We start from the raw sequence: 26,540 nt of genomic DNA, 5'->3' as shown, positions 1-26,540 counted from the left end.
CCTCAGAGGCCGTGGGCAGATCCCCGTTTTGCTGAGAAGGAAGCTGGCGTTCGGGAGTCAGGGCGGCGTGGCCAAGTCCCAGACGCCTCACCCGCCTTCCTGTCAGCTCCGGTGGGCAGCCGCAGGCACCGTGTGGCCTTGGATGATGAAACTCGGGGCGATGACTGCACCATCCAGCAGCCCGCGTCCTCGCAGGTGCTGGCAGTGAGGGCGGTGGGGGGCGGACACGTCACTGGGGAGAGGCTGCGAACAGCTCTAGCTTCGCAGACGCGACAGAGAGCACGGCCCCTGCCCGGCCCCTCCAGCCCCTCAACTGGGACAAAGAGCCCGCCCAGCCCCGGCCACGTTCGGACGAGCGCTCCCGCCTACTGTCCGGTCCCCGTCCGGCCCGGCGCGGGGCGCTGTGGGACTTGTAGTTCGCTTCGCTCTCCGCAGCCGCTCCGGAGCGGCCAGGAGAACTACAGAGCCCAGGAGGCAGCGCGCAGGCCCGGGGCGGCCCCGACGGCGGTGGGTGTGCGAGCGCAGGGGCCGGGCGGTGCGGGCGCCGGGCGCGGGGATGCGGCTGCGGGCGCTGGGGCCGGGTAGCTGCTCCAGGCGTGCGAGCTAACCGGCCGCGGCGAGGGCCTAGCAGGGGCGACAGGCACGTTGCATGCATGCCTTGGGCGCAGCCTTTGCGAAAGCCGGTTGGGTGCGCGTTGGTGCTTCAGCAGCGCGGTGGAGGGTCCGAGTCGCCGGGGGATGGGCACCAGCGCCGAAGCCAGGCTGGCACCGCTCGCTGAAAGAGCTCTTGGCTGGGCTTGTGTGGGGCAGTGCTGCCCGCCTGGGCAGTGCGCGACGTGTTTGTTCTCTCTTTTTGTGCCAGGGTTTCTCTCCGCAAGCGCGCGATGCAGCGGGCGGCGGCGCTGGTCTGGCGTGGCTGTGGTCCCCGGACCCCCAGCTCCTGGGGCCGCAGCCAGAGCAGCGCGGCCGCCGAGGCCTCGGCGGTGCTCAAGGTGCGGCCCGAGCGCAGCCGGCGCGAGCGCATCCTCACGCTGGAGTCCATGAACCCGCAGGTGAAGGCGGTGGAGTACGCCGTGCGGGGACCCATCGTGCTCAAGGCCGGCGAGATCGAGCTCGAGCTGCAGCGGGTGAGCGCGCGCCGGGCCCAGGGGAGGCTGGGGCCGCTGAGCAAGGGAAAAACCGCAGCAGCCCCAGCTGAGGTCCTTCCCACGACGTCCACCCCCATGGCCAGCTCCTCAGTCAGCCAAGCCTGGCTAAAACGAAAGAATGCCCCTTCCCGCCCCTTCACTTACTGGTGCCCAGCACCCGGCACTCAGTGAGGCCTTGCAATACGGTTCACTTGTTGAATTGAATTCGTCAATTGTTGAGCGGGCCGTGCTGCCAAGCACCGGACGTTGTGTGTCTGCCCTACCCTCATGGAACCAAGGTCCAGTGGAGGGAGGAACATAAGCGAATGAAGAAAGAAGCAATAGAGTCTCAGTGATAAGTTCTTGGAAGAAAGTAAAACGGAAGAGGGTTGGGATGGGGGTGGTGGGAGGGAACCATTTTAGGTAGGAGGGGAGACGGGGGGCTCTGCGGAAACTTAGGTCTGTTCCCCAGTCTCTTTCTCCGTGTCTTTGGCCTTTAGGGTCTTTGCCAATCCTAATTCCCGGAAGAGAGTCGGCAAAATTCCTTCCTTTAGGCCCCTCTGGAGCCTTGGCCGACCAGCCACTTCTCTGGTCTGGGGACAGTCACCGAGATGGGGAACCAGAGAGTTGGGCATGTCGGGCTCTGGTAAGGGGGCCCTGGGACTTTCTTCATCTTGGTGGTCGGCTAGCTGGCTAGGATCTTGACTTGAGTTTATAGCTTCATGTAAGGTGACCCCACAGCCAGGAAGGATTTGTGCCTCCGCACAACCAGGATGTCTGGGGTGGATGATAGAGGGGTCCCTAGGACCTAGGAGAGAGTTCTAGCCTGGGTGGAATTCAGGAGGCCGAGGCAGGAGGGGTTATCTTAAAAAGTAAATACTCCTAAGATTTGTAAGAAGCTAATAATCACCCAGCTGCTTGCTAGAGAGAGTCTGACTGAGAATAGAAGTGGGAGGGAGGGTTCCTTGATCTTGCCCTCACCCGGGTCACTGGTGTCCCATGAATGCATGGCAGTAAGCTTCAGGGGTATCATGACACTTGGCCCCATTCCAGTGGGGACTTGGGGGTTTTAATGAGCTCCTGGGCCTCCTGAGACCTTGTTGAGACACTCGATTCTGCTGACTCAAAACAGTGAGCTGGACAAGTCAGAGTCCAGTCTCCTGCGGACTCCTTGCAGGGCTAAGTTTAAAGCTGGCCTGGAGGAGGCTGGCTTTGTTTCTGTGCCTCCCTGGCCCAGAGGTGGGCCAGGCAGAGAACACGGGCTGTTGCTGTCTGGCAGGCTGGAGCTGGCCCTCCTTGACGCAACAGCCTCCCTGCTAAAACACAGCTGGGATTAACGCGTTCCTGGTTTATCACGTTACAGCTGATTTCTCTGGTTCTCTAGCTAAATTCTCTGGTTCCAGGAATTACCTCTGCCTTTTGCTAAATAGCAACTCCTGTGTTGGCTCCATGAGGCTTGAGGATGATGAGGACAGAAGGGCACTGTCTTTGCCTTGAGGAATTTGACTGCCACGTTGTTCTCTGAGCCTGAGTCCCCTTCCCCCGATTCTTTAAGAATGTGTTGGGATTTTTTAGCAGGCAGAATATGTGAGAGCCTTCCAAATGGGAGCAGTGCTGTGAGCAACCGCAGGAAGTTGGAGAGTTCTGGGCATTTGGGGAAGAGGGCTGGTGCTGTAGTGGAACACTAACAGAGGGATGTGGGAGATGAATGAGACAGAAAAGGTGGACTAGAGTCTTGTGTGCTGGGATTAGGACGTCATGGTGCGTTTTGGCTGGAGGTGGGAACCAGTAAGGGTTTCCAGCAGGGGTGTGTATTGATGATTGCAGGTGGGCAAATTTCTTGGTCACTGGGCCGGGGACATCTCTGATTTCTGAGACAGAAGCTCCACACCCCCATATCCTACTCCTGAGTTAGTTGAGTTTTTTTGGCCACCTACATTCTGTGGTAGTTTCATTCAAGTGCATCCCTTCTCATTCTCTTCTCACTGTGAGTCTCAGTTCCCCGGCTGTGGGTGCTGGCCAGACCAGTTTAGATAGCCTCATTGAAACCCTTCCTTCTTGGGAGACAGCCTTGCTTCCCCTTGCCAGCTTAAACAGTGCCCTTCTTGCGAGAGCCACATTTCTCCAGTCCTTTCTTTTTATTTATTTCTGGCTTGCCTTCTCTTTGTGCAGCTTTGGTTTTTCTGCTTCTGTTTTGAACTGTCATGATCAAAACTGGTTGGTTAGAGGCCGGCCACAGTGGCTCACACCTGTAATCCCAGCGCTTTGGGAAGCCAAGGTGGGTGGATCACCTGAGGTCAGGAGTTCAAGACCAGCCTGGCCAACATGGGGAAACCCTGTCTCTACTAAAAGCACAAAAATTAGCTGGGCATGGTGGTACACACTTGTAACCCTAGCTACTCGGCAGGCTGAGGCAGGAGAATCACTTGAACCTGGAAGGTGGAGGTGGCAGTGAGCCGAGATGCACTCCAGCCTTGGCAACAGAGCTCAGAGCGAGACTCTGTCTCAAAAAACAAACTGATTGGTTAGAGATGGGATGGGCTAGGATTTGTAGGGAGTAGGGTGACTTGGGGTGAATCCTATATTCATTCTGGGCCTCAGGTTCCCTAGAGTATAAACAGACGTGGCCTGGCTGGGCCAGGGTTCCCCCTGCCCTCAGTTTTATACCTCCTTGTCCATTCAAAACTGTCCTTGGGGACTCAGGGTGACTCTTGGTGGTACCAAGGCCTTCATGCTGTCTATGGAATTCTTTCACCAGGTGTTCTGCAAACAATGCGGGCTGTTTGGCTGGACATGTGGCTCTGGTGTTTGACTTTGGGTGGCTGGCCGAGCTGAGTCTCTATCCTTTTTGCTTCTCTGGTAGTGGAGCCTGAAGGAGGCGGGGAGGTGGGCTAAGGGCTGTGAAAGGGGCCATTCTCCTGCAGCCCCAGCTCTGTGCTCTTAGAGGGGCCCTGCTTCTCCCTGACAGCAGCTCCAAAGGGGAGAACCTATCTTAGCTTTTCAGATCCTGGTGTTCACTGTGAGCAGCACTTAAAAATAAGCTGCAATTAAAAGGAGTTTTGAAAAGATCTGACAGTTCTTCCTCAACCTACTTTTTCCTTTGCTTTATTGGGGGATGGGGGTTGGGGATTGGTACAAGTGGAGACAGGAATGGCTTTGCTTCTAGTTGTAAGGCAACAGTCAGGGCAGACATTCAGAACTGAGGGGAAGACTGACAATTACTGGTTACATCAGTGTGTGCTGCATCCAAACAAAGATAAAAGCAGAGGGTGCTAAGACACGTGGCTATAGTTAGCTAAGAACTAAGATTGGAAACCCTGTATGTGCCAAGCACATGTGGTGAATCTCACTCGTTGTTTTCTGTGGCATTTAGGTGCTACTTTATTTATTGAGACTGAGTCTAATTCTGTCACCCAGGCTGGAGTGCAGTGATGCGATCTCATCTCACTGCAATCTCCGCCTCCTGGGTTGAAGCGATCCTCCTTCCTCAGCCTCCCGAGTAGCTGGGATTACAGGTGCCCGCCACCACACCCAGCTAAATTTTTTGTATTTTTGGTGGAGACGGGGTTTCACTGTGTTGGCCAGGCTGGTCTTGAACTCCTGACTTTGTGATCTCTCCGCCTCAGCCTCCCAAAGTGCTGGGATTACAAGCGTGAGCCACCGCGCCCGGCCAGATGCTACTTTATTTTTTTAAAGACAGGGTCTCGCTCTGTTGCCTAGGCTGGAATGCAGTGGCACAATCATAACTCACTGCAGCCTTGAACTCCTGGGCTCAAGCCATCCTCCTACCTCAGCCTCCTGAGCAGTTTGGACTACAGGTGTGCACCACCATGCCCAGCTAATTTTTAAATTTTTTATAGAGACCAGGTCTTCTTATGTTGCCCAGGGTGGTCTCAAACTCCTGGCTTCAAGTAATCCTCCCACCTTGGCCTCCCAAAGTGCTGGGTGGGTAGGCATGAGCCACCACACCCAGACACTTTTTCTTTTGTAATTATTATTAAATAATAATACTAATTGTTAATTATAGCTGTTCAGCCAAACAGCCCATACTGTTCGCGGAGCACCTGGCGAAAGGATTCCATAGCTCTGTCACCTAGGCAGGAGTGCAGTGGCACAATCTCAGCTCACTGCGGCCTTGACTTCCTAGGCTCAAGCGATCCTTACACCTCAGCCTCTTGAGTAGCTGGGACCACAAGGCGTATGCCACCACGCCTGGCTAATTTTTGCATTTTTTTGTAGAGACAGGGTTTGCCATGTTGCCCAGGCTGTTATTTATTTATTTATTTATTTATTTATTTATTTATTTATGAGACAGGGCCTTGCTCTTTCTCCTAGGCTGGAGTGCAGTGGTGTAATCATAACTCACTGTGGCCTCAAATTCCTGGGCTCAAGTGATTCTCCTGCTTCAGCCTCTTCAGAAGCTAGGACTACAGGCGTGTGCCACCATGCTGGCTAATTTCATTTTTTGTAGAGATGGGATCTCGCTTATGTTGTCCAGGCTGGTCTCAAACTGCTAGCCTCGGGTGATCCTCCCACCTCAGCCTCCCAAAGTGCCAGGATTACCTGTACGAGCCACTGTGCTTGGCCTAGATGCTACTTTAAAATTTGTAGTGCAGGCTTCCAATAGGATGAACCCTCCGCCTACCCAGCCTGCCCAAGTCAGTCACCACACATATGCTGGGCTCTGCCTTTGTGTGCTATGGGCCTCAGACAAGTCATTCAGCCTTGGTTTACTCTTCTGCAAAATGTGACCAGTTTATTTCTCTGAAAGACTAGTTTGAGATGTTAATGACAATGCTTTGAACAGCTGTGAAGCTAATTAGAACTGCCAAGTCTTCCTTCTCAAGCTAATGAGAGTGGCCTGGGGATAAGAAGTGCTGAGGAGGCCGGGCGCGGTGGCTCACGCTTGTAATCCCAGCACTTTGGGAGGCCGAGGCGGGTGGATCACGAGGTCAGGAGATCGAGACCACGGTGAAACCCCGTCTCTACTAAAAATACAAAAAAATTAGCCGGGCGTGGTGGCGGGCGCCCGTAGTCCCAGCTACTCGGAGAGGCTGAGGCAGGAGAATGGCGTGTACGCGGGAGGCAGAGCTTGTAGTGAGCCGAGATTGCGCCACTGCACTCCAGCCTGGGCGACAGAGCGAGACTCCGTCTCAAAAAAAAAAAAAGAAGTGCTGAGGGTCACTTGTCTTTCCCACTTCCTGAGGCTCTGGGCCTGGGAAGTGCTCTGTGGGGCTTGCTCTTTCCTCCTGGGCCTCTGCCTTGCCGTTTTGAGCAACTCCCACTATCCTGTTTGGAGTTTATTCAGCTTTCACCCCTGCTTCTGCCTTGCGAATCTGGGCTTCTATAGTTGACCACCCCGCGGATGCCCAGAGTTCAGGGGCCTACACCCTGCCTTCCCTGCCTCAGTGATCTGGCAGCTCAGCCCTGGAGGCTCTCGCCTGCGCTCTCAGTCACAGACGTGTGTAGCTGCAGCTCCGGTTTCTTCTGGTTTCACTTGTCTTTCTGTTTTGGGACCAGATCTTGTGCTGAGCCTCAGCTGTGAAATGGACCTGTTTTCTGGGACTGTGGGGTCTAGTTGGTGTTTGTCTTTGGGGCCTCTTGCTGGAGCTCTCTGTAGGACTTTCTGCCCACCCTAGCCCCAGTCGGTGCCCGTTTTGGGATCAGGAGCCTGGGAGCATTTTCACATCATGCTCCTAGGCCTGGGGCCTGCGGGTCCTCTCTCCCACGCCCTGCCATTCTCCTTCCCTGCACCCCCTTCTTATTCTTCACCAGCCTGGGCTCAGGAGGGTGGTGGTCTTATCTGTGCTGCTCACGGCTATCACTGGGGCATGGGTGACCAGTATTTGTTGAATTGGAGCAAAGTTCTCTGCCATCCTTTCTGCCCACAGGCCATGTGAAGTGACCAGAGCCATCCCTTGCATAAGGAAACAGCCTTGTGCCTGTTTTTTTCTCCTCATTTTTATTGAGGGGGAGACAAATATAATTGACAAAGAAAAATTGTATATATTCAAGGGACACAGTGTGGTGGTTTAACATTTATATACACTGTATATGTAATATGACATGGAAATGATCACCACAGTCAATTATTAATACTCCATCCTTTACCACACATAGTCACCATCTGTGAGTGTGCGCCTGAGACACTTAAGTCCTATTCTCAGCAAATTTCAAGTAAAAAATACAGGTTTTTTATTTTGGCTTTTTTTGTTGTTGTTGTTTGTTTTGTTTTTGAGATAGAGTTTCGCTCTTGTTGCCCAGGCTGGAGTGCAATGGTGTGATCTCGGCTCACCCCAACCTCTGCTTCCCGGGTTCAAGCAATTCTGCCTCAGCCTCCCGAGTAGCTGGGATTACAGGCATGCACCACCACACCCAGCTAATTTTGTATTTTTAGTAGAGATGGGGTTTCTCCATGTTGGTTAGGCTGGTCTCGACCTCCCAACCTCAGGTGATCCACCCGCTGTGGCCTCCTAAAGTGCTGGGATTACAGGCATGAGCCACCGCACATGGCCGAAAATACAGTATTATTAATTATAGTCACCATGCTGCACATTAGATCCCCATAACTTACTCATATTTTTTAAAATTATTATTTTTTTGAGACGGAGACTCGCTCTGTTGCCCAGGCTAGAGTGCAATGGCGCAATCTTGGCTCGCTGCAACCTCCGTCTCCCGGATTCAGGTGATTCTCTTGCCTCAGCTTCCTGAGTAGCTGGGATTACAGGCACCTGCCACCACACCAGGCTATTTTTTTTTTTTTTTTGAGATGGAGTTTCGCTCTTGTTGCCCAGGCTGGAGCGCAGTGGCGCAAACTTAGCTCACTGCAATCTCTGCCTTCTGACTTCAAGGGATTCCCCTGCCTCAGCCTCCTGAGTAGCTGGGACGACAGGCGCATACCACCACGCCCGGCTAATATCTCCTGACCTTGTGATCCGCCTGTCTTGGCCTCCCAAAGTGCTGGGATTACAGGCGTGAGCCACCGTGCCCAATCCAATTATATATACTCTTTTAGCTTTTATTTTTATTTTATTTATTTATTTATTTATTTATTTATTTTGAGACGGAGTCTCGCTTTGTCACCCAGGCTGGAGTGCAGTGGCGCAATCTCAGCTCACTGCAAGCTCTGGCTCCCGGGTTCATGCCATTCTCCTGCCGCAGCTTCTCCGAGTAGCTGGGACTACAGGCGCCCGACACCACGCCCGGCTAATTTTTTGTATTTTTTTTAGTAGAGACAGGGTTTCACCATGGTCTTGAGCTCCTGACCTCGTGATCCGCCCGCCTCGGCCTCCCAAAGTGCTGGGATTACAAGCGTGAGCCACCGCGCCCGGCCTAGCTTTTTTTTTTAATGTACAATTATTATTGACTATAGTCACCCTGTTGTGGTGTCAAATACTAGATAATTCCTTCTACTTTTTGGTACCCATTAACCATCTCCACTCCCCCCCACCCACCCCTACTGCCCTTCCCAGACTCTGGGAACCATCCTTCTACTCTCCATCTTCATGAATTCAGTTTTTTAAATTTTTTAGCTCCCATGAATAAGTTAGAACATGCAAAATGTGTCATCTTACAACTGAAAGTTTGTACCCTTTGACCAACATTGCTGCATATGCACTCCCCCAACCTTGCTGCTGGCAGCTATCACCTCTGCTTTTATTAGTTCAACTTTTTTAGATTGGTTTAACTTTTTTAGATTCCACATATGAGTGAGATCATACAGGGTGTCTTTCTGTGTCTGGCTTTTTTCACTTCACATAGTGTCCTCCAGGTTCATCCATATTTTTGCAAATGGCTGGATTTTCTTATTTTTTAAATGGCTGAATAATAGTCCACTGTATATGTACCATATCTTTATCCGTTCATCTACTGATGAACACTTAGATTGGTTCCATATCTTGGCTCTTAGGAATAGTGCTGCAATGAACAAGGGAGTGCAGACATCTCTTCAAGATAATGATTTCATTTCCTTCAGATCTCTACCCAGCAGTGGGATTGCTGGATCCTAGGGTAGTTCTATTTTTAATTTTTCGAGGGATCTCCATACTGTTTTCCATAATGGCTATACCAATTTATTCCCACCAATGGTGTGCAGGGTTCCCTTTCCCCCACATCCTCACCAACACTGATCTTTGAACTTTTTATAATAACCATGCTAACAAGTATGAGATGATATCTCATTGTGGCTTTGATTTGTGTTTGATTAGATGTTTTGCATCTTTTTCATGTATCTGTTGACCATTTGTGTGTCTTTTGTGGAAAGTGTCTTCACATCCTTTGTCCATTTTTAAATCAGGTTTAATCAGTTTTTTTTCTTGAGTTGTATGAATTCCTTATTTGCATATATTGGATATTTGGATATAAGGATCCCATTATCAGATATTTTGTTTACAAACACAGTTGTCTCTCAGTATCCAAGGAGGACCTCCCTCAGATACCTAAATCCAAGGATGCTCATATAAATGGCGTAGTATTTGCATATGACCTATGCACATCCTCCTGTATAATTAAATCATCTTTACAGCCTCTATAGATTACATATAATATGTAGTACATATTGTGTAAATAATGGTTCAACTCTATTGTTTAGGGAACAATGACAAGACAAGTCTGTATGTGTTTAGTACAGGTGCAGGGTTTTTCCTGAATTTTTTTTTTTTTTTTTTTTAAGACGGAGTCTTGCTCTGTCACCCAGGCTGGAGTGCAGTGGCACGATCTCGGCTCACTGCAGGCTCCGCCTCCCGAGTTCACACCATTCTCCTACTCACTCCAATAGCTGGCTCAGCCTCCACCTGTTTTTTTTTTTTTTTTTTTTTTTTTTTTCAGTTCCTCTCTCACCATGAGTGCGTGGCGACTCGCCACTCAGCTCCCCCCCCCCCTCCTCCTCAGCCTCCATAGCTGGGACTACAGGCGCGCCACCACGCCGGCTAATTTTTTGTATTTTTAGTAGAGACGGGGTTTCACCGTGTTAGCCTCAGGTGGTTACGTGCCCCCCTTTTTTTTTTTTGTAGGCGGGGTCAGGGTGGTCTCTATCTCCTGACCTCGTGATCTGCCCGCCTCAGCCTCCCAAAGTGCTGGGAATACAGGCTTGAATCACCGTGCCTGGCCCCTTCCTGAATATTTTTGATCCACGGTTGGTTGAGTCCGCAGATGCTGGAGCCACGGATACGGAGGCCAACAGTGTTCCCTTCCGTGGGCCGCCTTTTTGTTTTTGTTTTTGTTTTTGTTTTGTTTTGTTTTGTTTTGAGACGGAGTCTGTCTCTGTCGCCCAGCCTGGAGTGCAGTGGCGCGATCTCGGCTCACTGCAAGCTCCGCCTCCCGGGTTCACGGCATTCTCCTGCCTCAGCCTCCCGTGTAGCTGGGAGTACAGGCGCCCGCCACCACGCCTAGCTAATTTTTTGTATTTTTTAGTAGAGACGGGGTTTCACTGTGTTAGCCAGGACGGTCTCGATATCCTGACCTTGTGATCCGCCCGCCTCGGCCTCCCAAAGTGCTGGGATTACAGGCGTGAGCCACCATGCCCGGCCGCCTTTTTGTTGATTGTTTCCTTTGCTGTGCTTTGTTAGAATATCCATCTGCCTGTGACCCTCATGCTGGTGCGAGGCCTGTGGGCTGGGGAGGACAATTATTCTCCCTGCTAACACCCTATGAAATATGCTGTCCCTAGAGCTGGGGGGGGTGCCCTCCCTTGATCCCTGCTTGAGCCAAAGTGGCGGGAGGGGAGCCCTCCCTGGGAAGGACCTTGCGTGCGTCTGTGACGCACAGGGGAGGTGGCTCTGGGCGGGATGTGTGCAGGTGGATTCGAAGGTGGCTCTAGAATGCCGTGAGAGGAATCAGGATGCTGTGGCTCCTTAGTCCCTCTGAGCTGGCAGGGCCCTGAGGGCGGGGCAGGGGTGAGGTTCCCATGGGTGCTGTGCCTGTGGGCTCTGGACCAGTCACTCTGGGAGTCTACCCCAGGGCTCTTGGTATTTCCCGTCCCATGTAGACCTTGAGTTCCCGGATGCAGGAGTGTGCTCAGAACAGTCTCTTCTGCATGGTGGCCCTTGGCTGGGTGGGCTGGTTTCTTCACCCATTCAGGGTAGCCAGTGTCCTGACCCCCAGCTCATTCATCATAGCAAAGTGTCCGGGGTCTGCAGGCACCAAGACCCAAGAGTGGAGATGCTGTGTTCCCAGGCTTCACGGCAGCGGCCCTGCATTGGTCGAGCAGTGCGGGGGAGGGCACGGGAAGGGAACATTCAGGGCTCTGTTCCAGGCGTTATTCTCTCCCTGTGTTGGGCTGGCCCAGGGCCCACAGCTGTGTGTTGGTTCCTGGGCCTCACAACTGTGACAGATTTACTCCCTGTGAAGAATGGGCTGTATCTGCACCCCAGAAATCACCCAGGTTCAGTGAGCTAGGCCTGGGGTCTGCAACAATTCAGTCAGGCTGAGCAAGGACCCCATGCCAGGAGCCCAGGCCAGTGCCAAGCAGTGGATTGGGCCTGCCCCTTTGCACACAGAGGTTTGGGTAACTGCCCACACCCTCAACCTTTTGGAATCCTGGCTGTGGGATGAGCACGGGGGCTGCACCCCTGCAGCCAGAGCCTCTCCAGAGTACCTGTACCCCCATGCAGTGGGCAGTGCTGTCCTGGCTTTCCAGACATAGTGGCTGCATCTGGATGCCACTGGGAATCTTTTTTTTTTTTTTTTTGAGTGGAGTCTTGCTCTGTCGCCCAGGCTGGAGTGCAGTGGCACAATCTAGGCTCACTGCAAGCTCCGCCTCCCGGGTTCACGCCATTCTCCTGCTTCAGTCTCCCAAGTAGCTGGGACTACAGGCGCCCGCCACCACGCCCGGCTAATTTTTTGTATTTTTATTAGAGACGGGGTTTCACTGTGTTAGCCAGGATGGTCTCGATCTGCTGACCTGGTGATCCGCTCGCCTCAGCCTCCCAAAGTGCTGGGATTACAGGCATGAGCCACCGCACCTGGCCGCCACTGGGAATCTTTATCCATGTTGGCCAGACACTGAAGAACTCAGCAGATGGGCCACAAGGGGCTTAGAGGACCCCCTTCCCCGAGAAACATAGCTTGTAGGACTTAGGCCCTGTTTATGATGGTCCAGAGCCACTTCCGGGGCATCTTCTTCAGTCCCCCATGCCTTCTCGCTTAGGGCTTAAGGGTGGCACACTAGGGCCAGAAAAACATGTTTGGCTGCTGCTTTTGTCTCAAGCCCGCTGGTTTGTTGTTGTTTTTAGGAGACAGGGTCAGGCCAGGCGAGGTGGCTCACACTTGTAATCATAGCACTTTGGGAGGCTGAGGCGAGCCGATCATTTGTGCTCAGGAGTTCGAGACCAGCCTGGGAAACGTGATGAAATCCCATCTCCATTAAAAATACAAAAATTAGCCAGATGTGGTGATGCTTGTCTGCAGTCCCAGCCACTTGGGAGGCTGAGGCATGAGAAATTCTTGAATCTGGGAGGCGGAGGTTGCAGTGAACCGAGATCACACCATTGCACTCCAGCCTGGGTGACAGAGGGAAACCCTGTCTCAAAAAAAAAAAAAAGCGTCTCACTCTGATGCCCAGGCTGGAGAGCAGTGACGCAATCAGAGCTCACTGCAACCTTGAACTCCTGGGCTCAAGTGTGATACTCCCACTTCAGCCTCCCCAGTAGCTGGGCTACAGGCATGTGCCACCATGCCTGGCTAATTTTAATTTTTTGTAGAGACAAGGTCTTGGGCAACTTGAAAGTGTTGCCCAAGCTGTTGTTGAACTCCTGGCCTCAAGGGATCCTCCTGCCTTGGCCTCCCAAAGTGCTGGAATTACAGGTGTGAGCCACCACGTCCAGGCACTAGTTTTTACTTAAGGTGTACATTACTGATTTTGAAAAGGCCATGTCTTCTGAAGTTGCTTTTATTCACACATTGCGTGAAAAGGAGAAAAGATAAGTGTCACAAGCACAGAGTTATATATGTAAAATTTGTATTTGGGGTACCTTTGGGGAAGGGGCAGCTGGAGACAGGACAAAGGCCAGGCCCTCCCCCCCGGGCTGTGGCCACCACCTTGCTGAGCCTGTTTTTCCTCCCACTGTGACCCTGGTGACCTTGTTCCTGGGCTGGCGTTTGTAAGATGATATTTGTACTCTGCTAAGGGCTTTCACACTGTTTGTTTTCGGGTAATCCTTTCAGCTGCCCTGGGAAGTCCTTGAACCTCTTGTTGACTGCATTTCTCCCAGTGGCTGATTGGGTTTATTAGGGAGACATGCAGGATTCCCACGTTTCCAGGTCTCCGTAATTCTCTATGTCAAACTCTGCTTTCGCCTTTGCAGCAGCCAGGGTGTCCTTCTGTCACCTCCCCAGTGACGTCTCAAGGGTCTTGGACTTCTCTCTGTGATCTCTTCTGTGCTGCACACATTGCTCAGGCAGTGGCCTCAATTTGCTCTTCAGTCAGTCTTTTTATCCCTGATGCTTTTTTTTTTTTAATGTGAAAATCAGCCCACATTTTTCATTCTGCAAAGAATGGGTTGCAAGAAAATGACCCTGAGGATTCCCTGCGGATCCATGTCTTCTGATGGGGAGAATGTCCTCAGTGTCCCTGGCTAGTCATTTAGACCACTGAGGTAGAGCTGCGCCTGGGGCAGGATGCAGAGGAGTCTGGGACCCTGTGTGCCTGACATTTGGCATGTTCTGCTGCTGACCCCTGCCTCCCTCCCACACATCTCGCCTGGAGCTGCCTTTTAGACTTCCCTGTGTGGTGGCAGTCAGGCAGCGGAGCAGCAGCTGTTTGGGATGCTTGGGCAGCCAGGAAAGCTCTTCCAGCCCTTCTGGAAAGTGGGAGGCAGAGGAGGAGCATAGTGGTTAAGAAGAGTGACCTTGGAATCCGGCTTCCTGTACTTCTATTCAGTCCCAGCACTTACATTAATCAGTTATGTGGCTGGGCACAGTGGTTCACCCCTGTAACCCCAACACTTTGGGAGGCCAAGGCGGAGGATCGCCTGAGCCCAGAAGGTCGGGGATGCACTGAACCGTGATCACACCACTGCACTCCAGCCTGAGTGACAGAGTGAGACCCTGTCTCTACAAAATAGTAATAATAAGTAATAAATAAAATTATGTTAGCCGGACGCGATAGCTCACGCCTGTAATCCTAGCACTTTGGGAGGCTGGGGTGGGTGGATCACATGAGTTGGAGACCAGCCTGGCCAACATGTTGAAATCCTGTCTCTACTAAAAATACAAAAATTAGCCGGGCATGGTGGTGCACATCTGTAATCCCAGCTACTACTCGGGAGGCTGAGGCACAAGAACCGCTTGAACCCGGGAGGTGGAGGTTGCAGTGAGCTGAGATGACACTACTGTACTCCATCTTGGGCAAGAGAGCAACCTCTGTCTCAAAAAAATAAAATTATGTGACCTTGAGCAAGTTTCTACCCTTTAAGAGCCTTGATTTCTTCATCTGTCAAATGGGATTAATACTAGTTCTTCCTCATGGGGTGGCTGTGAAGGTTAAATGAGAACAGGCATGTCAAAGGCCTGGCACCAAGTCAGATACTTGGTAAGGCTCAAAATAGGGCTGTTTATTAATATCCTGTGGGAACCTTGCCTGGCCTCTGGAATCCAGGGTTTAAGAGTTTCTAAGTAACCACCTGTTGCTTTCTCTCTGCCCAGGGTATCAAAAAGCCATTCACAGAGGTCATCCGAGCCAACATCGGGGACGCCCAGGCTATGGGGCAGCAGCCAATCACCTTCCTCCGGCAGGTGAGCCGCCCCCAGGAGGAGAGGCTGCCGGAGGGCAGGGCCCTGGGCTGGACGGGCCATCATAGGGGCCGTTCTCTGCCCCCTCGATGTCCAGGCCCTCCCAGCCTGATGCCCTCTGGGTGTCTCCCTTAGCCTCCTTCCTGCCTTTCTGAGGTTGTTGAAAATTCTCAAACCTGTTTTGGGGTTGCTCTGGTGTAGGAGGCTCCCAGAGAGACTCTTCCACGGGGCGGGGTCCTGGGAGCTGAGTTAGGAACTTGGTGGGCAAAGGCAGTGGTGGGGTAGGTGGCAGCCCAGGGGACAGGGAAAGGCCGGCTGGGCTGGGAGGAGGCGTCGGGGGGCAGCAGGAGGTGTCATGGTGGGGGGGCAGGATGTGGCTTCCCACTTGAGGCCCTCCTGGGTGTGAGTGTGGGCTCTGCTGTGTACCAGCTGGGTGGCTTTGGGCAGGTGGAAGTTGGCAGAGCGCCACCTTGGGAGATTGCCGGGCCTTGGTGAGGCAATGAATGCAGAGGCCTCCTGGGGCCCAGCAAAGGAGCTCCAGATTGGGGACGGCCCCTGTGAGCTGCTGTACCCCTGGCTGCCTCTGCAGTGACGCAGCTCCCTCCTCAGGCTCCAGGAGAAGGCAGCTTCCATGTTTCAGTCTGAGCACTAACCTCGAAAGTGCTGCCTGGGCCGGGATTGTGGGATTATGGGATTGGTGGGCTGGAGGCGGTGGGGTGGGAGATGCCCCAGGGCAGAACAGAGGCGGGAGACCCAGTGTGTGACACCTTTTTCTAGAAGGACTGAGGCCTGTTTTATTTAGGTTTTGTTTTTGTTTTTGTTTTTGTTTTGTCGCCCAGGTTTGTTTTTGTTTTGTCGCCCAGGTTGCAGTACAATGGTGTGCTCTCGGCTCATAGCAACCTCCACCTCCTGGGTTCAAGCAACTTTCCTGCCTCAGCCTTTCAAGTAGCTGGGATTACAGGCATGCACTACCACGCCTGGCTAATTTTTGTATTTTTGGTAGAGATGGGGTTTCTGCATGTTGGCCAGGCTGGTTTCAAACTCCTAACTTCAAATGATCCTCCCGCCTCGGCCTCCCAAAGTGCTGGGATTACAGGTGTGAGCCAGCACGCCCGGCCTGTTTTATACACACTCACATATATATATATATTTTTTTTAGAGACAGGGTCTTGCTCTGTTGTCCAGGCTGGAGTGCGATTGTCATGATCACTGCTCTCTCTAACCTCAAATTCCTGGGCTGAAGCAATCCTCTACCTCAGCCTCCTGAGTATCTGGAACTACAGGTGTATGCCACCACACCTGGCTAATTTTTAGAATTTTTGGTAGAGACAGGGTCTTGCTGTGTTGCCCAGGCTGGTCTTGAATTCCTGGGCCCAAGTAATCCTTTCCTGCCTCAATCTCCTGAGCCACACTGGGATTGAGGCCTATTTTGGATCAAAATGCAGCGCTGTGTGTGGTTAAGTTTCATGGGCTAGGGCCATCAGGGAAGTTGAGCCCCGGGAACCCCAGTTTCCTGTTCCCTGCCTTGCTCTCTGGGGCAGAGGGCTGGGGAGGGGCTGGGAGGGCTCAGCCCACAGTCCCTGAGGGAGTTGTCATAGGGCAGTGAGGGAGAGGAGCTGAGGCTGGCCCTGGTCTGGGGGGTGCTCATTGGGCCTCCCTCCCACAGCCGCTGCTGCTGACCCTCGGAGCAGGCCCGCAGCCCTGGAGTTAAGAGTCCCCATGCTGGGCCCAGGAGGGGGAAATGAATCAGATCACACAGAGTGGCTCTGCCAGGGAAACGAGGTGGGAGGAGGCCAGAGGGCCCTGACTTCCCTGGAGCGTGAGCTTTGAAGGGGAGGGCCAAGTGAGAGTGGCGTCTCAGGAGAGGTCCCCTCATGGGCCTGGATTTAAGTTGTGGCAGGCTTCAGAACAAGCCTTACTCAGCCTTATTTGTTGGAGACATGTTCCCAGGTCCAGCCCTGCCACTGTGTATGGCAGGCCCAGCCTCTCCAGCCTGGTGCCAGCTGTCTCCAGCTTTCACACATCTCTGACCTGCACAGGTGCCCCTGGGAGGCGGGCAGGCCAGCTCAGTGCCCATTGTGCAGATGAAGAGAAGCCGGGCTCCATGAAGCCAGGCGCTCGCTGAAGTCACCCCACTGGTGTCGGAGCCACAAGTCCTGACCCCCTCAGTGCACCTGGCTTGGCTCCTCAGTGCCAGCCTCAACTTGCCGGGCGAGCTGGGGTTACTGGCACTTTTGTACACATTTGCTTGCTTAATCCTCTTTAATTTGTGGGGTTGGGGTGATGTTCTCTGTTATAGAGAAGAGAAAGCTGGTCCAGTTTTCATCTGGGGAGGAAAGGGGGTGATGAGGAATGCAGGGGGAGGGGGCCTAGGGCGTTGGGGGAGCTCAGGCTGGGAGTAGGGGGTTCTGCAGCCATGCTCCACCCAGCTGGGCATCGCCTGCCCCCTGCTCGGCAAACCCCTGATTGTGCCTTGGGTGTGTGAGCCCACTGTCCCTAGAAGAGCTTGGGCCAGGGGTGGAGTGGCAGCCTCATTCTGATCGTTGGCTCCTCTTCCAGCAGCCCAGGTCATAGTGCATCCCAACTCTCAACTTCTCCAACTTCTCCCCTTCTGCTACAGAGAGCCCAGCGTCTTCCCCTCCCACTCCCAAGCTCCCACAGTCTGAGTCTTCGCAGAGAGGCTTGCGTCAGCCCCATCCCTGGGAGCTGTCATCCTCCCAGTGGCCTCTGTGCTCCTCCCGGAGCTCTAGGAGTGGGGGTGCTGGGAGCTCAGCCTGCGTCTTGTTCCCCCAGGTGATGGCACTATGCACCTACCCAAACCTGCTGGACAGCCCCAGCTTCCCAGAAGATGCTAAGAAACGCGCCCGGCGGATCCTGCAGGCTTGTGGCGGGAACAGCCTGGGTGAGGCCCCAACTTGCCAGGCCCCCAGGCGTGAAATGAATGAGTGTTCCCAGGCGGCCCCAGCCTCGAGTGGAGGGTCCTGCATGCGAATGGGTGTGTGAACATGTGTGGGTGGCTGACAGCATGCAGAGTAAACAAAAAATAGCATCCTCTTCCCACTCACACCTTGCTGGCCTCCTGTTTATTAAGCAGGCGGTGCTGGTGCCACCTTTAGGTGCAAGTGCCTGCATCATGCCGGGTGTGGGTCCTCGTCGGAGCCAGCCTCATTGGACAGCAGCTGAGCCTGCCTTCATCACAGCAGGTTTCATCCAGCAGCTGGAGGCCGGGTAGAAATGCAATGCCCAGTTTTGTTCAGCATCCTTGCCTGTCTGTGACCTCCAGCTCTGAACATGTCCCTGCACTGTCTTGGAGATGGCAGCCAGTTGCTGGGAAGGGAAGCACCTTGGGACCCCTCCGGCCCCTTTCTGTGGCTTTCTTCAGTCCGATGGTGCCAGTACCCCCTGGTACTTCATGGTGTTCCCCTCAAGCCGGCCCTCACTCCTTTTGGGGACCCATGCCCCAATGTCTGCATCCTGATGTGGCACCAGGCTCCACAGAGTGGACCTGGAAGTTGGCTCCTGTAGATGTGAAGATGATTCTCTCCCTCCCCTGCGGTGGTGGAGTTCCAGCCTCTGGGCCTCCAGCTTTTTGTTCTGTCATTTTCTTTCTTTTTTTTTTTTTTTTTGAGACGGAGTCGTTCTCTGTCCCCCAGGCTGGAGTGCAGTGGTGCTATCTCAGCTCACTGCAAGCTCCGCCTTCCGGGTTCACGCCATTCTCCTGCCTCAGCCTCCCGAGTAGCTGGGACTACAGGCGCCCGCCAACACGCCCAGCTAATTTTTTGTATTTTTAGTAGAGACGGGGTTTCACCGTGTTAGCCAGGATGGTCTCGATCTTCTGACCTCGTGATCCGCCCGCCTCGGCCTCCCAAAGTGCTGGGATTACAGGCTTGAGCCACCGCGCCCGGCCTTTTGTTCTGTCATTTTCTTTCCTCTGTTTATTTCTGCTGGTTCCTTCATGCAGCACCCATGCTAGGAATCTGGCTTCCTTCGCCCTGAGGAAAGCTGCTGCTGTTGTTAGAGTCATCCTAGGATATGAGCCCTGATATTCCCGAAAGTGGAGCTGAGGGTGGGGACAGATTCTGGTGGCTTGCTCAGCAGGGAAGTGGCCCCCCTTGTTGTCTCCATCTCCCGCCACCCCCGCCAACTTTTTCTGCTCTGTCCCTTATTGATGGCCCTGTGCTTACCCTCCTGGCTGTGGCCCCCCTGCCCTCGCTCTGAGTCTGGGCACTGTCTCTCTCAGGAGGGGGCCAGCTGCCCCTTGCTTTCCCACCTGCCAGCCTGGATGGGGTGTGGGCCAGGGCCTTGTGTGCCAAGACCTAAACCACAGGCTGGCAGAAAGCAGCCCTGCAGCCCAGAGGCCGGCTTCCAGGTTCCTTTCCCCCCTGCACCCTCTGCCTGGCCTCAAGGGCAAAGGTGTTTCCCAAAGACCCCAGGGCCATGGGCCTAAAACTCCTGGAAGCCCCCAGCTGAGAGGCAGGGGGAGGGGAATGTGCCTTTTGTGTGTCTGATGCGAGTGTCTGGGGACCAGGTACGGATTTTTGTTCCACATGCTAAGCCTCATCAACAGGTTTTTGCAACTTCGTGTGAGCCAGAGCTGGGGTAGTGGGGCTGAGAGACTGTGTCCCTGTGAGTACCCTCGTGGGGTATTACAGCAAAAGACCAGTTGGCCCTCATGGTTTTTGGGACCCACCCTGAGCCCTGTTCCAGGACCTCATAAACACAGATGAGGTAGGAGTGCTTGGAGTCTCTCTCATCCTTCAGCCAGGAAGTACTTTGTACCCACCTCCTGGGCTTGCAAGGAAGATTCTTGTGTGCTAAAGCCCCTTGTTAGCTGTAGACAAGCCCTGCCCATTCCAGGGGGCAGGACAGTGTGGTCCTTCGCGTGACAGGGACATAGTGGTGTCGCTCTCTGTTACCTACGCTCTGGGCAGCCTGAGCACATTTCTGCCCACAGGAGTAAAAAGAAATGGAGCATGTCACTATGCTCCACGGCCACCCTGACCCACAGGGAGATTATTAAATATGTATACAAAGTCTTGAAGCTCACCCAGGAGATTTTATTTATTTTTTTGAAACAGAGTATCACTCTGTTGCCCAGGCTGGAGTGCAGTGGTGCAATCTTGGTTCACTGCAACCTCTGCCTCCGGGTTCAAGCAATTCTTCTGCCTCAGCCTCCTGAGTAGCTGGTACTACAGGCACGCGCCACCACGCTCAGGTAATTTTTGTATTTTTAGTAGAGACGAGATTTCACCATATTGGCCAGGCTGGTCTTGAACTCCTAACCTCGTGATCTGTCCACCTTAGCCTCCCAAAGTGCTGGGATTACAGGCGTGAGCCACCGCACCCGGCCACTCAGGATGTGTTTTTATCATACCCTTTAAAATTATTTCTTGGGCCAGGCGTGGTGGCTCACACCTGTAATCCCAGCACTTTGGGAGGCCAAGGCAGGTGGATCATCTGAGGTCAGGAGTTCAAGATCAGCCTGGCCAACTTGGCGCAACCCTGTCTCTACTGAAAATACAAAACTTAGCCAGGCATTGTGGCGGGTGCCTGTAATTCCAGCTACTTGGGAGGCTGAGGCAGGAGAATTGCTTGAACCCAGGAGGTGGAGGTTGCAGTGAGCTGAGATCATGCCATTGCACTCCAGCCTGGGTAATGAGAGTGAAACTCTGTCCCCTCCAAAAAAAAAAAAAAATTATTATTTATTGGCAGGGCTTCATGTTTTTTTGTTTGTTTGTTTGTTTTTTCTTTTTTTCCTTTTTAAGAGATAGGGTCTTGCCCTGTCACCCAGGCTGGAGTGCAGTGGTGCAATCATAGCTCACTGTAACCTTGACCTCCTGGGCTCAAGCAATCATCCTGCATCAGCCTCCCAAGTAGCTGAGACTACAGGCACACACCACTACACTCGGCCAACTTTCATATTTTTGGTAGACATAGGGTCTCACTCTTGTCCAGGCTGCTCTTGAACTCCTGGGCTCAAGCAATCATCCCACCTCGGCCTCCAGAGTAGTTGGGATTACAGGCATGAGCCACCACACCCAGCAACTTCATTTATGTTCTGTTTGATGAGCAATTTGGTTCTCAGGTTTGTCCTGGTTCTCAGTGGGGTTGAGGTAAAACCTAGCACCTGCCTGGGGCGGGGCAGGAGCTGTGTGCCCTTGTCCAGCCCCTCCCTGAGCATGTACCAGGCTGTGTTCTAGACACCAGAGACACTGGTGGGCAAGGTGGGTGGAGCTTCTGTGCTCACGAAGCTATCGGATTTGTGAGAAACAAACATGAAAAAGAATTTATACGAATGTGTAATCACTAGTTCTCATGAGATCTTGGAGAGAGCTGCAGGATTATAACGAGGGGCTCTAATGGAGAGGAAGAGCTTAAGGGGAAACGTGGCATTCACGCTCATGGGGAGGATGAGTAAGAACCTGCAAATGCATGCCGGACCAGCGAACGGTGTGTGCAAAGGCCCTAAAGTTGGGACCTCCATGTGACTGAGTGAAGGGGCCCTAGGGCAGTGGTGTTCGATGAGGTGGGAATTTGGCAGTGGGTCCTCAGCAGGGTGTAGTGGAGCGCAGCCCGCAGTGGGCAAGGTGCTCCGAGAGAAATGCACAGAAGAAACGCGTAACAGCCCCTGCTGTGGAGGAACCAAGAGTCAAGAGTCAGCATGGGGAGGGCAGGGCTGCTTCTGTACAAAATAACTGGAGGGGCCAGCACAGTGGCTTACACCTGTAATCCTAGCACTTTGGGAGGCCGAGGTGGGAGAATTGCTTGAGCCCAGGAGTTCAAGGCTGCAGTGAGCTATGATCGTGCCACTGCATACCAGCCTGAGCAACAAAGTGAGACCCTGTCTCTTAAAAGAAATAAACGAATAAATAATAAAGTAACTGGAGAAATTATAGGCTGAGAGATTGGCTGGAGGTGGAGCAGAATCTTTAGGGCAGGCCTCCTGGAGACAGACTAGAAATGAGCCTAGAAGGATCAGTGTGGTTTGGAGCATAATGTGAGATCTGAAGGAAAAAACCCAGGAGCCTCCTTGGAAGAGTAGAAAGTCTGTGACCCACAGAAGTAACATTCAGAGAAGCAGAGGGCTTGCTGATGGGTGAAGGCCTGGGCATTCAGGGAAGTGGATGCTCTTAGAGGCAGGAAGAATGGGAGGCCCTGAGGAGGAGAAGGTGGGGCATTGAAAAGGGGTGAAGGGAAGCAAGGAGTCCTAGAAGGTCTCTTTTACAGAAGCTCAGAAATAGCAACTAAATCACCTAGTGGGGGAGGGCTCTAACACCAGCATCGGCACCTACCCTTTTTTAAACTTACAAAATACTCCAAATGTATTAGAATACTCAAAATAACATGATAGAAGCCCATGCCCACCACCCAGAGTGACACAAGTTAACGTTTGCCAGTTGGCACCTTAGAGTGTTGGTCTGGCTGCTCCTTTTACAGCTGTGCAGAGCCCAATGCTGCGCAGAGGCTGAGGCAGAGCTGGGGGATTCCAGTTCAGGGCTTTTTTTTTTTAAAAAACAGGGTCTCAATCTGTCGCCCAGGCTGGAGTACAGTGGCGCAATCTTGGCTCACTGCAATCTCCACCTCCCGGGTTCAAGTGATTCTCCTGCCTCAGTCTCCTGAGTAGCTGGGATTACAGGCACCTGCCACCACACCTGGCTGACTCTTTTTTAGAGATGAGGTTTCACCACGTTGGCCAGGCTGGTCTTGAACTCCTGACCTCAGGTGATCTGCCTGCCTCAACCTTCCAAAGTGCTGGGAGTAGAGGCATGAACCACTGCGCCCGACCCCAGTTCAGAGCATTTGACTGTGTTCCTCCTCGATGCCAGGCCTGACTGATGCATGCTGAGGCCCCAGAGGAGAATCTGCTACTTCCAGTCGCAATCCTGCCTCCTGGGGGTGGTTTTTGCAGTAGCCACAGAAGGAATAGTCTGGTTTTCTTTAAATGTGATGTAAAATTCAAAACGTCTAAAAGAATATACAGTGAAACGTCTGCCTTCCACGTCTGACCCCCCAGCCCTCATGCACTTCCACAGGGAATTCACCTCACCAGTTTGAGTCTTCTTCCAGAGAGAGCTTGCACCTGTACCAATACATCTTTCCAGTTTATTTTCAAAAACCTAAATGGTGGCCTGACATTTAAAAAAAATCTTTTTTATGGAGGTAAAAATGTTAATGTATTGCTGGAATAGCTTTCACACATGCACACATCGATGTCACCCCACCAGGCTCTGGATACGGAGCTGCCAACCCCCTGTACACTCTCTCATGGGTCTTTCTAGTGAATACCCCCACCCCAGAGCAGTTAACCACTGCTCAACTTCCGAGACCATTGGTTAGTTTTACCTGTTTTTGAACTTAGTATAAATGACTTTCAACCCTAAATGGCAGCGGGAGGGTATGTTCACATGGGACTGGGGGCTGGAGGACACCTTGCAGTCCCAGGGATCTGTGGTTGGTGCTGGTCAGAGCCCTGGGTGCCTGGGGCTGGCCGGTGGTGCTATTGGTGGGGTTTTTGTTTTTATTTTTATTTATTTTTTTGAGACAGGGTTTCACTCCAGGCTAGAGTGCAGTGGTGTCATCATAGCTCACCGCAGCCTCTACCTCCTGAGCTCAGGCGATCCTCCCAGCTCAGCCTCCAAGTAGCTGGGACTATAGGCGCATGCCACTGCACCTGGCTGATTTTGTATTTTTTGTAGAGCTGAGGTTTCACCACATTGACCAGGCTTGTCTCAAACTCCTGGGCTCAGGTCATCCTCCTGCCTGGCCTCCCAAAATGCTGGGATTACAGGTGTGAGCCACTGCGCCCAGCCCAGGGGTTGCTATTTTGGAGCCTAAATGTTGGCCTACTCTCTCAAGTCCTATGGAACCATGTGTAGGCAACCATGATAAAGGCATGGGAATCCCAGCTCTAGTGACTGACATTGTTACAGATCACATATAAATCCAAGGAGGGTGAGTGGAACAGGTGTGGACACCATTTGAGTAGAAGCCAGGGCCTTGAATAATGTGTAACACAGAGTAGGCACTCAGTCAGTACTGGGTGAGTGAGTGGATGAGTGGATGGATGTGTGGGTGGATGAGTAGATGGGTGGTTGGATAGAGGGGTGGGTGGATGAAGCCGAGATAGGTGGTTAAGCAGCTTGCCACAGTTCCAAAGCAACAGGAGTTGGGCTCCACCCTAGACCTTCACCGCAAACAGGCATCCCTCTAATTATATGGATATTAATTATATTGACCCTGTGGAGCCAGACATCCTGCCTCTGTTACTGTCTTGCCTGCTGTCTTACAGGGTCCTACAGTGCTAGCCAGGGTGTCAACTGCATCCGTGAAGACGTGGCTGCCTACATCACCAGGAGGGATGGCGGCGTGCCTGCGGACCCTGACAACATCTACCTGACCACGGGAGCTAGTGACGGCATTTCTGTACGTGTGAGGGTGGCTCGTTGTTATCTGGTGTTTACCCACATGAAGAGCAGCCTTGCCTGTTAGGGCCCAGCATTGGAACTGGCTAGCAGGGAGATAGGCTAGCAGGGAGGGTGGCAGCACGGGTGGCCACCCTGTGGTCCCCCCGCCCTGGCAGCCTGCAGTCTTTGCCTCTTTTAGCCTTCAAGAGCCTGGACGCTACTGCAGCCTCGATTTCCGTCCGGAGTGCACACCAGCAGGTCCAGCTGCAGAGGAGCCGGGGGACACCCGAGGGTAGCCACTGGCCTTTCTGTGGTTCTGCACGTACTGGTGTTCCTCCTCTGCCAGGTGCTGGGGAGACAGTGGGAAACCAAACACATCATTTGGCCTCTGCCTACACAGGCAGAGCAGACCAGCTGATATCACAAAAATAAATGCACATCACAAGCTTTTAGTTTCTCTTCTGCAGTAGAGGAGGACAGGGTGTTATGGGAGGGAGCAGTGGGACCTCCGACCTGGTGGGGCGGGGGCAGGAAGTCTCCAAGGAAGGCTGAGTAGACACCGACCTGAGGGACACACAGGAGTGAACTGGGAGAGGGGGTGTGCTCTGAGCCGAAGGTCACTGTGTGCAGAGGCCAAGAGCTGGCAGGAATCTTGAGTGCTGGGAACTGGAGATGCTGGGGGATGAGTGCACAGCGAGGGACGGAGTTACCAGGCGTGGGCTGGCAAGGCAGCTGGCGCCAGTACAGGGCCTTAGAGGCCGTGCTGAGGATTTGGGTCATTGTGCTAAGAACAACAGGGAGCCACTGAAGGGTTTGAAGGAGAAGGAGGTGGGGCAGTTAGATTTCTGTTCCTAAGTTTAAATTTTGGCTGGGAGGGGCACAGGAGGCAAGAGGAGGTGGCTCGGTCTGGGGTCAGCTACCGACAGGGTCGGGGAGGGCTGGGGCCAGTGGTTACTTGCAGTCTGGAGTGCAGTGGAGTTACTTCAGTGGAGTCTACAGTCCTGGGCTTGGGGGACTGGTGGAGCCTACAGTCCTGGGCTGGGGGACTGGTAGAGCCTGCAGTCCTGGGTTTGGGGGACTGGTGGAGGTTTCAGTCCTGGGCTTGGGGGACCGGTGGAGCCTGCAGTCCTGGGCTTGGGGAAGTGGTGGAGCCTACAGTTCTAGGGGGAACTGGTGGAGCCTGCAGTCCTGAGCTTGGGGGACTGGTAGAGCCTACAGTCCTGTGTTTGGGGGACTGGTGGAGCCTACAGTCCTGTGTTTGGGGGACTGGTGGAGCCTGCAGTCCTGGGCTTGGGAGACTGATGGAGCCTGCAGTCCTGGGATTGGGGGACTGGTGGAGTCTGCAGTCCTGGGGTGGGGGACCGGTTGCCTGCCTGTCCCTTTCTGCATACCCCTCCCAGGGCCTGGCATGGTGCTGGGTGCTGTCAACTCATCTATTCTCAGGGAGCCATGTGCTGTCTGAACACTTCCTTTAATGGGGCTGTCTTTGTTTCCTGACCTGTAAGGCTGTTGTTTGTTGAGTGCTTTTTTCCTTTCCCAAAGCCTTTCTTACACATTAAGCTCTTACTGATAAGCCCATGGGAAATGGAGGCCCAGAGACATTAAGTGGTCTGCGTGCCTTGAGTCAGTTCTTGTGACATTTGGGACTCTAACATTGGAGCTCCAGCTACCAGTCATGTCATCTTCCATTGCCTTCTGCTGTCAAGGCCTCTCTTGAATCCCAGAAATGCCCAGTGTGGGAAGAGGTCCTGGAGGAGGGAAGGGGGCGTGTCCACAAGATTCAGCGGAAAGAATCAAGTCATTGTACTTTAAAATCTCGTGGCATTTTTGTAGCAAGGAACTGAGTCTGAAAAAGAACCTATGCCCGTGTTTAAGGTGGAGACTCTCCCTGCAGAGGGTTTTGGCTAATTAATTCAATGAATTACTGGCACCTCCACCAATACCCCAAAGGAATCCCATGGCCCGGTTTCTCAGAAATCTTAAACAAGCATCCTGCTCAGCTTGGAAAACAGGTCAAAGCGCCACCTGGTGGCAGTAGATGGGTATTTTATCCCATTTTAAGAGTCCCCTGTTGGGGTGCGTGTAGGGTGGGGTCTTTCCAACCTTGGGCACTAATACTGATAACACACATTCCTGGGCCCCACCCCTGACATAGGGAATCAGGATTACAGGAGCGGGGTCAGAATAATTCTGAGACAGGGCTAGTGTGGGAACTATTTTAGAAGTATTAAAAATACAAGTATTGAGTCTTTTTAAAAATATATTTTTTAAAAGAAAAGTA

At 53.0% G+C, this 26,540-nt stretch overlaps 1 protein-coding gene across 3 annotated transcripts in view; it reads left to right on the top strand.

Moving 5' to 3' along the window:
- The first annotated feature begins 400 nt into the window (after positions 1-400).
- Positions 401-26,540, top strand: part of GPT2 (glutamic--pyruvic transaminase 2) — a 48,949-nt gene continuing 22,809 nt past the window's right edge. Inside the window, exons 1-5 of one of the 3 annotated variants that reach the window (XM_030797597.1) lie at positions 401-640; positions 863-1,127; positions 14,769-14,858; positions 17,649-17,757; positions 24,145-24,278. In XM_030797597.1, the coding sequence (XP_030653457.1) occupies positions 885-1,127; positions 14,769-14,858; positions 17,649-17,757; positions 24,145-24,278 (576 nt within the window). In that variant the 5' untranslated portion in view covers positions 401-640; positions 863-884. Of the gene's footprint in view, positions 641-862; positions 1,128-1,687; positions 1,774-14,768; positions 14,859-17,648; positions 17,758-24,144; positions 24,279-26,540 lie in introns of those variants that run through there. The other 2 variants (XM_003280405.4, XM_030797598.1) reach the window with 2 other exon arrangements.

This window comes from Nomascus leucogenys, chromosome 2 (genome assembly GCF_006542625.1).
Source record: "Nomascus leucogenys isolate Asia chromosome 2, Asia_NLE_v1, whole genome shotgun sequence".
Taxonomy (NCBI): domain Eukaryota; kingdom Metazoa; phylum Chordata; class Mammalia; order Primates; family Hylobatidae; genus Nomascus; species Nomascus leucogenys.
Note: the sequence above shows the minus strand (reverse complement) of the source record. Positions and strands in the feature narration are given on the sequence as shown.